General features: G+C 54.4%; 1 protein-coding gene and 1 long non-coding RNA gene across 6 annotated transcripts; one reads left to right on the top strand and one right to left on the bottom strand.

Annotated features, from left to right (window-relative positions):
• The first annotated feature begins 5,449 nt into the window (after positions 1–5,449).
• EHD2 (EH domain containing 2) lies at positions 5,450–13,707 on the top strand. Of its 5 annotated transcripts, XR_012052505.1 has the most exons (8): positions 5,450–6,014; positions 7,527–7,624; positions 10,044–10,420; positions 10,683–10,718; positions 11,278–11,436; positions 12,046–12,557; positions 12,736–12,809; positions 13,096–13,707. XR_012052505.1 is itself a non-coding variant. In XM_072920906.1 (6 exons), the coding sequence occupies exons 1-6, from the start codon at positions 5,590–5,592 to the stop codon at positions 12,755–12,757; spliced, it is 1,629 nt and encodes a 542-aa protein (XP_072777007.1). In that variant the 5' UTR covers positions 5,451–5,589; the 3' UTR covers positions 12,758–12,833. The 5 variants fall into 5 exon arrangements, 2 of the variants coding, with proteins under 2 accessions (XP_072777007.1, XP_041568501.2); XR_012052506.1 differs by lacking the exon at positions 10,683–10,718 and having other exon boundaries at positions 5,451–6,014; positions 10,044–10,456; positions 13,108–13,707; XR_012052504.1 differs by lacking the exon at positions 10,683–10,718 and having other exon boundaries at positions 5,451–6,014; positions 10,044–10,456.
• LOC140681318 (uncharacterized) lies at positions 11,856–13,321 on the bottom strand. Its single transcript, XR_012052507.1, has 3 exons — positions 13,250–13,321; positions 13,073–13,130; positions 11,856–12,655 (listed from the first exon to the last, which is right to left on the bottom strand). It is a non-coding gene; the product is annotated as an uncharacterized lncRNA (long non-coding RNA).
• Positions 13,708–14,193: the final 486 nt, after the last annotated feature.

Here is a 14,193-nt window from a genome sequence, read left to right as displayed (position 1 = left end):
CGCCAGGATCAGAATGGGACACCGGGAGCGCGCCGGGAACGCGCCGGGGTCGGAACGGAACACCGGGATCGGGAGGCGCAGATCGGACCGGGACACCGGGATCGGACCGGGATCGGGAACGGGAACGGGAGCGCAGCGGGATCCCGGGAACGGAGCGGGATCAGGAACGGACGGGATCGGGATCGGACCGGGAATGGGATCGGGATCGGAGCAGGACCGGGAACGAGAACAGGAACCGGGACTGGGGAGAGCAGCGGGAATTCGGGAATGCGGGATGGGAAATTCGGGAATGCGGGATCAGCCCCCAGATGGGAAATTCGGGAATGCGGGATCGGCCCCCAGATGGGAAATTCGGGAATGTGGGATCGGCCCCAGAGGGAGGAACGGGAAATTCAGGAATGCGGGATCAACCCCCAGATGGGAAATTCGGGAATGCGGATCGGCCCCAGAGAGAGGAACGGGAAATTGGAGAGAGACGGGAGCGGGAAACGTGGGAAATACGGGAAATGTGGGAATTCCGGAGCTTTTCTGGGATCGGGGAGAGCCCCAGGCCCAGCGGGATCGGGATGGGAATGGGAAACCCCAAATCCATCAGGATTGGGTTGGGAAAACCCCAAATCCATCGGGATTGGGTTGGGAATGAGAAACCCCAAATCCATCGTGATGGGAAAACCCCAAATCCATCGGGATTGGGTTGGGAATGGGAAAATCCCAAATCCATGGGGGTCGGGTTGGGAATGGGAAACCCCAAATCCATCAGGGTCGGGATGGGAAAACCCCAAATCCATCAGGATCGGGGTGGGAATGGGAATGAGAAACCCCAAATCCATCGGGATGGGAGCAGGAAACCCCAAATCCAGCGGGATGGGAACAGGAAACCCCAAATCCATCGGGATTGGGTTGGGAATGAGAAACCCCAAATCCTGCGGGGTCGGGGCGGGACAGAGGGAAAATCCCGGGATCGGGGTCGGGTCGGGATCAGCGTGGGAAGATCCCGAATCCCTCGGAGCGCCGGGGTCGGGAGCTGGAGCCGCCTCCTTCCCCCCTTTTCCCCCAAATCCCCCCGGAGCGGAATTTCCCGGGATCGTTCCCGGGCTTGTTCCCAAAATCCCAAAAGTTCCGCCCCAAAAATTCCCCCAGAAAGGGAAAAAAGCCCCAAAATTCCCCCCCACCTTTGTTTTATTCTTTTACAAATTCTGGAGTTTCCGGAGCTTTCCCAAGAGCAGAATTCCCAAAATCCCCAAATTGCTGAATTTCCGAGAGGAGAATTCCCAGAATTCCCAAAATCCCCGAATTTCCAAGAGGAGAATTCCCAAAAATTCCCAGATTTCCAAGGGGAGAATTCCCAGATTTTCGAGAGGAGAATTCCCAAAAATTCCCAAATTTCCGAGAGGAGAGTTCCCGAAAATCCCAAATTTCGGAGTTGGAAAATCCCCAAATTTCTGAGTGGAAAATTCCCAAAATCTCCAAATTTCCCAAATTTACAAAAGGAGAGTTCCCACAAATCCAAAATTTCCATGTGGAAAATTCCCAAAATTCCCCAAATTTCCGAGAGGAGAATTCCCAAATTTCTGAGAGGAGAATTCCCATATCCCGAATTCCGAGTGCAAAATCCCCAAATTTCTGAGTGGAAATTTCCCAAATTTCCGAGAGGAGAATCCCCCAAAATCCCAAATTTCTGAGAGTTCCCAAATTTCCGAGAGGAGAATCCCCCAAAATCCCAAATTTCTGAGAGTTCCCAAATTTCCGAGAGGAGAATTCCCAAAAATCCCAAAATTCCCAAATTTCCAAGAGGAGAACTCCCGTATCCCAGATTTCCGAGAGGAGAATCCCCAAAATTCCCAAATTTCTGAGTGGAGAATTCCCAAAAATCCCAAATTTCTGAGAGGAGAATTCCCAAATTCCCCAAAATCCCCAGATTTCTGAGAGGAGAATTCCCAAAATTCCCGGAATTCCCGGTGGGTTTTGTACTGTATTTATTGTCCATAGCGCGTTTTGTACGGAATTCTGGAACTTTCCTATTTCTGCTGTAAATTAAAATCCTTTTAATTAACGCGCTGCGCTAATTGGGGCGCGGGGCTTTGGGCTTTGGGCTTTGGGGGTTTTTGGGGTTTTTGAGGATTTTGGGATTTTGGAATTTTGGGGTTTTGGGTTTTGGGATTTGGGATTTTTGGGGGATTTTGGGATTTTGGGGTTTTTGGGATTTGGGGTTTGGCATTTTGGGGATTTTGGGGGTTTGGGGATTTGGAGGTTTTGGGGTTTGGGTGATTTTTGGGGGTTTTTGGGATTTTTGGGAATTTTGGGGATTTGGGGGTTTGGCATTTTTGGGGTTTGGGGATTTTTGTGGTTTTTGGGGTTTGGGATTTTGGCATTTGAGGTTTGAGGTTTGGGATTTGTGATTTTGGGATTCTTTGGGATCTCTGGAATCCTTTGGGACCCTCTGGAATTTTTTGGGACCCTCTGGAATTTTTTGGAAAATTTTGGAATTTTTTGGGCCCCTCCGGGCTCGTCCCTCGCTCCCCCCCCCGGGGCCCCCCCGTCACTCATTAATTAATTAATTAATTACTTTATTAACTTCTCCCCGCCCCGTTCATGACCTCATTAATTCCCCGTTGCGCTTTTACGGCGGCGCTGCCCGTTCGATGCAAATTTATGGAGATTTATGCAAATGAGCGGGTTTAGAGGCGCGGCCGCCGCGGCCCCGCTCAGAGCCGCACCCGCGGCCGCGGTTTTGGGGCGAAATCCCGGGAAAAAGGAGCGGGAGAGGCCCCGGAGCGCCGCGGAAAGGTCGGGAACCGAAATTCGGGAAAACAAAAACCGGGAAAAAAACGGGAATAAAAATCCGGGGAAAAAATTCGGGAAAAAAAAAAAAGAAAACAACAACAACAAAAAAAAAAAAAGGTAAAAAAAACAACGGGAAAAAAAAAACGGGAAAAAAAATCCGAGAAAAAATCCAGGAAAAAAAATCAGGGGAAAAAAAATCAGGGGAAAAAATCAGGAAAAAAAAATCCGGGAAAGAAAACCCGGGAAAACAATCGGGGGAAGAATCCCGGGGGGAAAAAAACTCCGGGGAAAAAAAAAAAGGGGGGGAAAACTCCTGGAAAAGAAACTTCGGGAAAGAAAATCCGGGGAAAAAAAATCAGGGGAAAAGAAAAACTCCGGGAAAAAAAAAAACTCCGGGAAAAGAAAGTCCGGGAGCGGCGCCGGCCCCACCCCGGCCGCGCCCGGGGGGAAACCGGGAATTTGGGGCAGAAAAATGGGAAATTTGGGGCAGAAAATGGGAATTTGGGGCGGAAAATGGGAATTTGGGGGAGAAAATGGGATTTTGGGGTGGAAAATGGGAATTTGGGGCAGAAAAATGGGAATTTTGGGGCTGAAAATGGGCGAAACCCCCCCGGGCAAAGGGATTTTTGTGGGATCGGGAGCGAGGAAATCCCGGGAATTTTGGGGGTTCCGCCTCTTTGGGAGTTTGGGATTTTTGTTTTCCTGGGAAAAATCCCCCAAATTCCCTTTTCCTGTTCGGATTCGCAGGAAAAATCCCCAAAATTCATTTCCCTGCTGGGTTTTGTGGGGGAAAAAAAACAAACCTGGAAGTTTTTTTTCCTCCTTGTTTTGACAGGAAAGATCCCCAAAAATTCTCTTTTTTCCGCTGGTTTTGGTGGGGAAATCCCGAAATTTTCATTTCTCCGCTTGTTTTGACAGGAAAAATCCCAAAAAATTCTCTTTTTTCCGCTGGTTTTGGTGGGGAAATCCCGAAATTTTCATTTCTCCGCTTGTTTTGACAGGAACAAAACTCGCGGCGACGTTTCCCCTGAGCTCATCCCAAACCTCCGCTCCTGGCTCGGCTGGATGGAAAAAATTCCTCCAGCTCCGTTTTTTCCTTCCTTTTAAGGCCAAAACTCCTTAAAACTTTTTTTTTTTCCCTCATTTTGGAGGCAAAACCCCTTAAAATCTTCATTTTCCCCTCAATTTTCCAGCCAAGATCCCAAAATCTCCGTTCCTCACTGTGATTTTGGGACCCCTCCCCTCATCATTCTCCCTTCCCAGTGGGATTTTTTGGGGTAAATCCCCCAAATTTGCTTTTTCTGCTCAATTTTCCTACCCCACCCCTCCCCCCCCCATGGCTCCCCCCTGCAGCTGAGCCCCCCCCCCTCTTTTCCCATTTTTTCGGGTTTTGCCCATTTTTTCCCACCCTTTTCCAAATTTTCCCCCTTTATTCCCCATTTTCCCACCTTTTTCCCTTAGTATCCCCCAAAACCCCCTAAACCCCCCCTGAAACTCCCCTAAAACCCCCCTAAAGCTGCCCTAAAAACCCCAAACTCCCCCTAAACCCCCCTGTGATCTCCCAAAAACCCCCCAAACCCCCTAAAACCCCCTAAAATCTCCTAAAACCACTTCAAACCCCCCAAACCCCCCCAAAAACCTGAAAAATCCCCTAAAATCTCCTAAAACCCACCAAAACTCATCAAAACCCCGCTAAACCCCCCCGGGATTCTCCAAAATCTCCTCAATCCCCCCAAAACTCCCCCAAAAAACCTCCCCAACCCCTCCCCAAAACCCCCCTAGAACCACCTGGTATCCCCAAAAAAAACCCCCAAAACCTCCCTAAAACCTCCCTAAACCCCCCCAAAACTCCCTCTTAACCCCCTGGGACCCCCCAAAACCCCCCAAAATCCCCTAAAATCTCCTAAAACCTCCCTAAACCCCCCAAAACGCCAAAACCCCCCAAAACCTCCCCCAAAACCTCCCCAAAACCCCCCAAAACCCTCCTAGAACCACCTGGTATCCCCAAAAAACCCCCAAAACCTCCCCAAAACGCCAAAACCCCCCAAAACTCCCCAAAACCTCCTCAAAAGCCTCCCCAAAAGCCTCCCAAAAACCCCCCTAGAACCACCTGATATCCCCAAAAAAACCCCAAAAACTCCCCAAAACTCCCTCTTAACCCCCTGGGACCCCCCCAAAACCCCCCAAAATCCCCTAAAATCTCCTAAAACCTCCCAAAACCCCCCAAAACGCCAAAACCCCCCAAAACCTCCCCCAAAACCTCCCCAAAAGCCTCCCCAAAACCTCCTGAAAAACCCCCCTAGAACCACCTGACATCCCCAAAAAAACCCCAAAAACTCCCCAAAACTCCCTCTTAACCCCCTGGGACCCCCCTAAACCTCCCTAAACCCCCCAAAACTCCCTCAAAAACCCCCCAAAACCCCCCAAACCTCCCCAAAACGCCAAAACCCCCCAAAACCTCCCCAAAAGCCTCCCCAAAAGTCTCCCCAAAACCTCCTGAAAACCCCCCCCCTAGAACCACCTGACATCCCCAAAAAAACCCCAAAAACTCCCCAAAACTCCCTCTTAACCCCCTGGGACCCCCCAAAACCCCCCAAAACCCCCCAAAACCTCCCCAAAAGCCTCCCCAAAACGCCCCAAAAACCCCCCTAGAACCACCTGACATCCCCCAAAAAAACCCAAAAACTCCTCAAAAACCCCCCTAGAACCACCTGATATCCCCAAAAAAACCCCAAAAACTCCCCAAAACTCCCTCTTAACCCCCCGGGACCCCCCAAACCCCCAAACCCCCCCCCCAGCAGCGCCATGCTGAGCTGGCTGCGGCGGCAGCGCCCGGCGGCCTCTCCGGCCTCGCGGTGCCCGGGGCCGGTACCGGAGCCGTGCCCGGTGTCGGCGGCGCTGGCGGCGCTGTACCGGCAGAAGCTGCTGCCGGCCGAGGAGCTGTGCGGGCGCGCGGGGCTGCGCCGGCCGCCGCTGCTCGACGCCGACTTCCAGGCGCGGCCCTCGGTGCTGCTGCTGGGCCCCAGCGGCGCCGGCAAGAGCTCCATGCTGCGGTACCTGCTGGAGGAGGCGCCGCCGGGACCCGCGCCGGGGCCCGAACCCGGCGCCGAGGCCTTCGTGGCCGTCACGCACGGCCCCGAGCCCGCGCTGGTGCCGGGAAACGCCGCCGTGGTGGATCCGCGCTGGCCCTTCCGGCAGCTGGAGGCGTTTGGAGGAGCCTTCCTCAACCGGTGAGTCCGTGGGATCCATTGGGATCTGTGATGGGACCCGCTGGGATCAGTGATGGGATCTGGGGTGGGATTCACCAGGATCAGCAATGGGATTTGGGGTGGGATCAGTGGTGGGATCCATCGGTGCCGTGGTGGATCCGCGCTGGCCCTTCCGGCAGCTGGAGGCGTTCGGGGGAGCCTTCCTCAACCGGTGAGTCGGTGGGATCCACTGGGATTCACTGGGATCAGCAATGGGATTTGGGGTAGGATCAGTGGTGGGATCTGGGGTGGGATCAGCGATGGGATCAGTGGTGGGATCCATCGGTGCCGTGGTGGATCCGTGGTGGCCATTCCGGCAGCTGGAGGCGTTTGGAGGTGCCTTCCTCAACCGGTGAGTGGGTGGGATCCACTGGGATCTGTGATGGGATCCAATGGGATTGGATGGGATCTGTGATTGGATCTGGGGTGGGATTCACCAGGATCAGTGATGGGATCTGGGGTGGGATCGGTGGTGGGATCCATCAGTGCCGTGGTGGATCCGCGGTGGCTGCTCTGGCTGGAGGTGTTCGGGGGCGCCTTCCTCAACCGGTGAGTGGGGATGGGTGGGATCCGATGGGATCCATGATGGGATCTGTGATGGGATCCAATGGGATCCAATGGGATCGGTGTTGGGATCCGCCCCGAGATCCGTGCTGGGATCCAAGATGGGATCCGGGATGGGCTCAGTGCTGGGATCCGCGCTGGGATCCACCGGGATCGGTGCCGGGATCTCGGATGGGGATCCCCAGATCCCGCCCACCTCGCTGACTTTTCCCAATTTCCCCTTTTCCCACATTTCCGCCTCATTTTCCCCCAATTCCCCCCATATTTCTCCGTTTTCCCCAATTTTCTCTGTTTTCCCCTAATTCCCCCCATATTTCTCTGTTTTCCCCAATTTCTCCAATTTTCTGTTTCCCCCAAATTTCTGTTTTCCTCCAATTTCCCCCAATTTTCCCCCATTTTCCTCCATTTCCCACCCCCAGCATCCCAAAACCCCCCCAAAAATGGGATCCCACCTCCAGCAATCCCAAATTTCCCTCCAAACTCTCCTTTTCCCCCTTTTCCCCATTTCCCCCCATTTTTTACCTATTTTCTTCATTTTTGCCCATTTCCCCCCTTTTTCGCCCTTTCCCTCGATTTTTTCTCATATTTCCCCAGTTTTTTTCTGCTTTTTTCCCTTTCTTCCCCTTTCCCCCTTTTTTTCTCATTTTATTTTCCTTATTTTCCAGGTTTTTCCTCCTTTTTTCTCCTTTTTCCCTTTTCCTCCCTTTTTTTTTCTCATTTTCTTCTCATTTTTTCCTCATTTTCCCCCTTTTTTCCCCTTTTTTCCCCTTTCCCCCCATTCCTTCCCCCTCCCGGGATGAGCCATCCCTCTGGAATTCCGCTGCCGGGCGGGGCGGGGAAGCTTTTGGGGCGGGTTTTTTGTTAATTATTATTTAATTTGGGTTTTTTTTGTTATTTTGGGGTCATTTTGGGTTTTTTTGGGGCCCCCAGGTTCGTTTGTGCCACGCTGAACAATCCGGTCCTGGAGAGCATCACCCTGATCGACACCCCCGGGATCCTGGCGGGCACCAAGAACAGCATCGGCCGGGGTGAGGGGGTCCCCAATTTGGGGAGGGGTCCCCGAATTTGGGGAGGGGTCCCAAAATTGGGGAGGGGTCCCCGGAATTGCGGAGGGGTCGAAAAAATCCGGGAAAAACCAAAAAAAATCCTCGTGGGAACCCGAAGTGCTGGAGGGAGACCCGGAATTTGGGGTGAAAGGGGCCCCGGGAATTTGGGGAGGGGTCCCTGAATTTGGGGAGGGGTCCCAAAATTGGGGAGGGGTCCCCGGAATTTGGGGGGAGGCGAAAAAATCCGGGAAAAAACCAAAAAAACGGCGTGGGAAGCCAAAATCCGGGAGGGGAATCTGAAATTTGCATAAAAGGGGGCGTGGCCCCCAAAATTGGGGGAGGGGTCCCCAAAATTAGGGAAAAGCCAAAAAAAAAAAAAAAAAAAAAACGCGTGGGAATTTGGGGGTATTTTGGGGCATTCAGGACGGATTTTGAAGCGATTTTGGGGGATTTGGGGTATTTTGGATGTTTTAGGGGTGATTTTGGGGTGCTCGGGATGGATTTTGAGGCGGTTTGGGGGAATTTTGGGTATTTGGGGGTCCTCGGGACGGATTTTAAGGAGGTTTTTTGATATTTTGGGGCGCTCGGGACGGATTTTGAGGCGCTTTTTGGGAATTTTGGGGCGCTCGGGACGGATTTTAAGGAGTTTTTTTTATATTTTGGGGTGCTCGGGACGGATTTTAAGGAGTTTTTTTGGGGAATTTTGGGAACTTTGCCCAAATTCGGGCGCCAAGGGCGGGGGGGGCGGGGCCGTCCCGAATTCCCGGGAATTTGGCCAATTTTCCAGGCGGGGCCGAACCCCCCCGGGACCCCCCCGGCCCCTCCCCCACTTCCTCCCCCACCCCAAAATCCGCGGCCGCTGCCAAGGGAGGGGGAGGGGCAAGAGGGGGTTGGGAATGGGGGAAAAAGGGAAAATTGGGAAAAAAGGGGGGAAAAAGGGGGAAAAAAGGGGGTTTGGGAGGGTGGAAATGGGAAAAAAAAAGGGGAAAAAAGGGGAGAAAGGGTTTGGAGAATGGAGAAAAAGGGGGAAAATGGGGGAAAATGGGGTTTGGAAATGGGGGAAATGGGGAAAAAATGGGGGGGGAGGGAGGAAAGGGAAAAAAAGGGGGTTTGGGGATGGGAAAAAAGGGGAAAAAGGGGAAAAGTGGGATTTGGGAATGGAGGAAATGGGAAAAAGGGGAAAAAGGCAAAAAGAGGGGAAAGGGAAAAAGGGGGATTTGGGAATAGGGGAGGAAAAAGGGGAAAAAAGGGAAAAAAGGGGCAAAAAGGGAAAAAAGGGGGATTTTGGATCAGGGAGGGAATGGGGAGAAAAGGGAAAAAGGGGGGGAAAAACGGGAAAAAAGTGGGAAAAGGGGTTTTGGGAATTGGGGAAATGGGAAAAAAAGGAAAAAAGGGGGAAAAGGGAAAAACTCCCCATTTTTCTCCAGGCTGTGACTTCCCGGGGGTGCCGCGCTGGTTCTTGGATTGGGTTATTTTGGGATTATGACAGAATTTAGGATTTTCATTGGGATTTTGGAATTATTTCAGAATTAGGGTTGCTTTTAGGATTTCCATTGGGATTTTGGAATTATTTCAGAATTAGGGTTGGTTTTAGGATTACCATTGGGATTTTGGGCTCAAACCCAGTGTTTTTTTAGGCTACGACTTCCCGGGGGTTCTGCGCTGGTTCCTACAATGAATTATTTCAGAATTAGGGTTGGATTTGGGGTTCCCATTGGGATTTTGGAATTATTTCGGAATTAGGGTTGGATTTAGGATTTCCATTGGGATTTTGGGCTCAAACCCAGTGTTTTTTTAGGCTACGACTTCCCGGGGGTGCTGCGCTGGTTCTTGGGTTGGATTATGACAGAATTTAGGATTTCCATCAGGATTTTGGGCTCCAACCCCGTATTTTTTAGGCTACGACTTCCCGGGGGTGCTGCGCTGGTTCGCGGAGCGCGTGGATTTGGGATCAGGGCAGAATTTAGGATTTCCATTAGGATTTTGGGATCGAACCCTGTATTTTTTTAGGCTACGACTTCCCGGGGGCGCTGCGCTGGTTCGCGGAGCACATGGATTTGGGATCAGGGCAGAATTTAGGATTTCCATTGGGATTTTGGAATTATTTCAGAATTAGGGTTGGATTTAGGATTTCCATTGGGATTTTGGGCTCCAACCCCATATTTCCCTCCAGGTTACGACTTCCCGGGGGTGCTGCGCTGGTTCCTACAATGAATTATTTCAGAATTAGGGTTGGATTTGGGGTTTCCATTGGGATTTTGGGCTCCAATCCCCCATTTCCCTCCAGGCTATGACTTCCCGGGGGTGCTGCGCTGGTTCTTGGGTTGGATTATTTTGGGATTATGACAGAATTTAGGATTTCCATTGGGATTTTGGGCTCCAACCCCGTATTTCCCTCCAGGCTACGACTTCCCGGGGGTGCTGCGCTGGTTCGCGGAGCGCGCGGCGCTGGTGGTGCTGCTGTTCGACGCGCACCGCCTGGACGTGTCGGAGGAGCTGGCGGCGGCGCTGGCGGCGCTGCGGGGCCACGAGGAGAAGCTGCGCGTGGTGCTCAACAAGGCCGACGCCGTGGGGCCGCAGCAGCTGCTGCGCGTCTATGGGGCGCTGCTGTGGGGCCTGGGCCGCGCCCTGGGCGCCCCCGAGGTGCCGCGGGTCTTCGTGGGCTCCTTCTGGGACCGGCCCCTGCGGCGGGACGAGCTGCGGCGGCTGCTGGAGCTGGAGGAGCAGGACCTGTTCCAGGAGATCCAGGAGCTGCCGCGCCGCGCCGCCACCCGCAAGGTCAACGACCTGGTGAAACGGGCCAGGGCCGTGCAGGTGAGGGGGTCTGGGGGGTTTGGGGGGGTTTGAGAGGGGTTTGGGGGGATCCGCTGTCGCCCAACGCCGCCACCCGCAAGGTCAATGACCTGGTGAAACGCACCAGGGCTGTGCAGGTGAGGGGGTCTGGGGTGTTTGGGGGGATTTTGGGGTGTCTGGGGGTGTTTGAGAGGGGTTTTGGGGGGTTTGGGGTGATCCACTGTCGCCCAACGCCGCCACCCGCAAGGTCAATGATCTGGTGAAACGCGCCAGGGCTGTGCAGGTGAGGGGGTCTGGGGGGTCTGGGGGCATCTCAGGGGGTCTGGGGGTGTTTGAGAGGGGTTTTGGGGGTGTTTGAGAGGGGTTTGGGGGTGTTTGAGAGGGGTTTGGGGGGATCCGCTATCACCCAACGCCGCCACCCGCAAGGTCAACGACCTGGTGAAATGGGCCAGGGCTGTGCAGGTGAGGGGGTCTGGGGGGTTTGGGGGATTCTTGGGGTGTCTGGGGGTGTCTGGGGGTGTTTGAGAGGGGTCTGAGGGGATCTGGGGGTGTCTGGGGGTGTTTGAGAGGGATCTGGGGAGGTTTGGGGGAGATCTGCCGGTGTTTGAGGAGGATCTGGGGGGATCTGGGGCAGTTTGATCTCCTGGAGACCCCTTGGAACCCTCCGGGATCCCTCTGGGGGGGTGTGGGGTGGGACCCGGGGGTTCTCCAGGCTCGGTGGATCCCGGTGGATCCCGGTGGATCCCGGCCGATCCCGGCGGATCCCGGTGATCCCGGTGGATCCCGGCGGATCCCGGCGGATCCCGGTGGATCCCGGCCGATCCCGGCCGATCCCGGTGCAGGTGCAGGCGCTGGTGCTGCGGCGGCTGCGGCAGGAGCTGCCGGCGCTGCCGGGCGGGCGCAGGAGGCGCTTGGAGCAGCGGCTGCCGGCGCTGCTGGCCCGGATCCAGAGCGAGCTGCAGATCCCAAACGCAGACCTGCCCGACTGCGCCCAGATCCAGGTGAGCCCCGACGGGATCCGGGGGGATCCGGGGGGATCCGGGGGGAATTTGGGGCATTGGAGGGGATCTGAGGGGATCTGGGGGGATCTGAAGGGAATTTGGGGGATTGGAGGGGATCTGGGGGGTTCTGGGGGGGATCTGAAGGGAATTTGGGGGATTGGAGGGGATCTGGGGGGTTCTGGGGGTTTCCCAGACTGTGCCCAAATCCAGGTGAGCCCCGTCCTGGGGGATCTGATGGGATCTCCTGGGGTTTTTGGTCACTTTGACCCCTTTTCTTCCCATCTGACAGGGTTTTTTGGTGCTTTGATGGGTATTTTGGGGATCTGATGGGATCTCCTGGGGTTTTTCATCGCTTTGATGCCTTTTCTTCCCATCTGATGGGGTTTTTCAGTGCTGTGATGGATTTTCATGGGATCTGATGGGATCTCCTGGGGTTTTTGGTCACTTTGACCCCTTTTCTTCCCCTCTGACGGGGTTTTTCAGCGCTGTGATGGATTTTCATGGGCTCTCCTGGGGTTTTTTCACCTCTCTGACCCCTTTTCTCCCCCTCTGACGGTGTTTTTTACCCCAATCCCTTTCCCCACCGTCCCGCCGTGCGTTCCCCGCCAGGAGCAGCTGCTGTCCCGGGATCTGCGGCGGCTGCCGCGGCCGAAGCGGCGGCTGCTGGCGGGGCTGGAGGAGCTGCTGGGCCGGGACCTGCCGGCGCTGAGCCCGCTGCTGGCCCGGGCAGCGCCCGCCCAGCCCGGCGTGCGCGGCGGCGCCTTCGACGGCGCCCTGGGGCCCTTCGGCCGCGGGGACGAGGACGACGAGGAGGAGGAGGACGATGAAGACGACGAGGAGTGGGTGGTGATGAAGGACAAGGCCAAGTACGACGAGATCTTCTACGGGCTGGCGCCCAGCGGGGGCAAGCTGAGCGGGCGGCGCGCCAAGGGCTGGATGGTGGCCAGCAACCTGCCCAGCTCGGTGCTGGGCCGCATCTGGCAGCTCAGCGACGTGGACAGGGACGGCATGCTGGACCACGAGGAGTTCGCGCTGGCCGGGCACCTGATCGGGGCCAAGCTGGAGGGACGGGGGCTGCCGGCCGACCTGCCCCCGCGCCTCGTGCCGCCCTCCAAGAGGAGGCACAAGGGGTCGGCTGAGTGACCCCAAAATGCCAAAAATCCACTCAGAAATCCACCCAGAAATCCACCCAGAAATCCACCCAGAAATAGCCAAAAACCTGCCCAAAATCTGTCCAGAAAAGCCAAAAATCAGGGATTTGCGGATGCTGCCCTGCCTGGTGCTGCCCTTCAAGAGGAGGCACAAGGGGTCGGCTGAGTGACCCCAAAAATGCCAAAAATCCACACAGGAATAGCCAAAAACCCACCCAGAAACCCACCCAGAAATCCACCCAGAAATCCACCCAAAAATCTATCCAGAAAAAGCCAAAAATCAGGGATTCGCGGATGTTGCCCTGCCTGGTGCCGCCCTCCAAGAGGAGGCACAAGGGGTCGGCTGAGTGACCCCAAAATGCCAAAAATCCACACAGGAATAGCCAAAAACCCACTCAGAAATCCACCCAGAAATAGCCAAAAATCCACTCAGAAATCCACCCAGAAATCCACCCAGAAATCCACCCAGAAATCCACCCAAAAACCCACCCAGAAATCCACCCAGAAATCCACCCAGAAATCCACCCAGAAATAGCCAAAAACCTGCCCAAAATCCGTCCAGAAATACCCAAAAATCAGGTGCCACCCTCCAAGAGGAGGCACAAGGGGTCGGCTGAGTGACCCCAAAATAGCCAAAAATCCACACGGGAATAGCTAAAAACCCACCCAGAAATCCACCCAGAAATCCACCCAAAAATCCATCCAGAAAAAGCCAAAAACCTGCCCAAAATCCGTCCAGAAATACCCAAAAATCAGGGATTCGCGGATGCCCCCGCGCCTGGTGCCGCCCTCCAAGAGGAGGCACAAGGGGTCAGCTGAGTGACCCCAAAAATGCCAAAAATCCACACGGGAATAGCCAAAAACCCACCCAGAAACCCACCCAGAAATCCACCTAGAAATCCACCCAGAAATAGCCAAAAACCTGCCCAAAATCCGTCCAGAAATACCCAAAAATCAGGGATTCGCGGATGCTGCCCTGCCTGGTGCTGCCCTCCAAGAACTGGCACAAGGGATCTGCTGAGTGACCCCAAAATAGCCAAAAATCCACCTAGAAATAGCCAAAAATCTACCCAGAAAAAGCCAAAATCAGGGACCCCAATAAAGGCAGAGCAGGGCTGGAGGAGCTCTCCTGAATTTTGGGGTGGGGGAACATTTTGGGGGATTTGGGGCTCATTTTTGGAGGATTTGGGGTAATTTTGGGCTCACTTTTGGGGGGATTTGGGGGATTATTTTTGGGGGGATTTGGGGGATTATTTTTGGGGGGATTTGGGGGATTATTTTTGGGGGGATTTTGGGATTTTTGGGGGGGATTTTGGGCTCATCTTGAGAGATTTTGGGGCTAATCTTGGGGGAATTATTGGGTAGTTTTTGAGGGATTTGGGGCCCATTTTTTGGGGGGATTTGGGGCTGATTTTGAAGGGTTATTTTGGGGGGATTTTGGGCTCGTTTTTGGGGCATTTGGGGTTCATTTTTATGGGAATTTTGGGCTCGTTGGGTTGGGCTCATTTTTAGTGGAATTTTGGGCCCATTTTGGGGGGATTTGGGGATCATTTTGGGGGATTTGGGGCTCATTTTTGAAGGGTTTGGGGCTCGTTTTTATGGGAAT

This window comes from Taeniopygia guttata, chromosome 34 (genome assembly GCF_048771995.1).
Source record: "Taeniopygia guttata chromosome 34, bTaeGut7.mat, whole genome shotgun sequence".
NCBI classification, from domain to species: Eukaryota; Metazoa; Chordata; class Aves; order Passeriformes; family Estrildidae; genus Taeniopygia; species Taeniopygia guttata.
The sequence above is the reverse complement of the archived record's forward strand: the minus strand, read 5'-3'. Positions and strand labels throughout refer to the sequence as shown.

Coding starts and splice junctions, on each gene's coding strand:
- EHD2 (XM_072920906.1), top strand. CDS start 5,590: ATGCTGAGCTGGCTGCGGCGGCAGCGCCCGGCGGCCTCTCCGGCCTCG. Junction 7,625..10,043: donor CAAGAACAGCATCGGCCGGG/GTGAGGGGGTCC, acceptor ATTTCCCTCCAG/GCTACGACTTCCCGGGGGTG. Junction 11,437..12,045: donor CCGACTGCGCCCAGATCCAG/GTGAGCCCCGAC, acceptor GTTCCCCGCCAG/GAGCAGCTGCTGTCCCGGGA.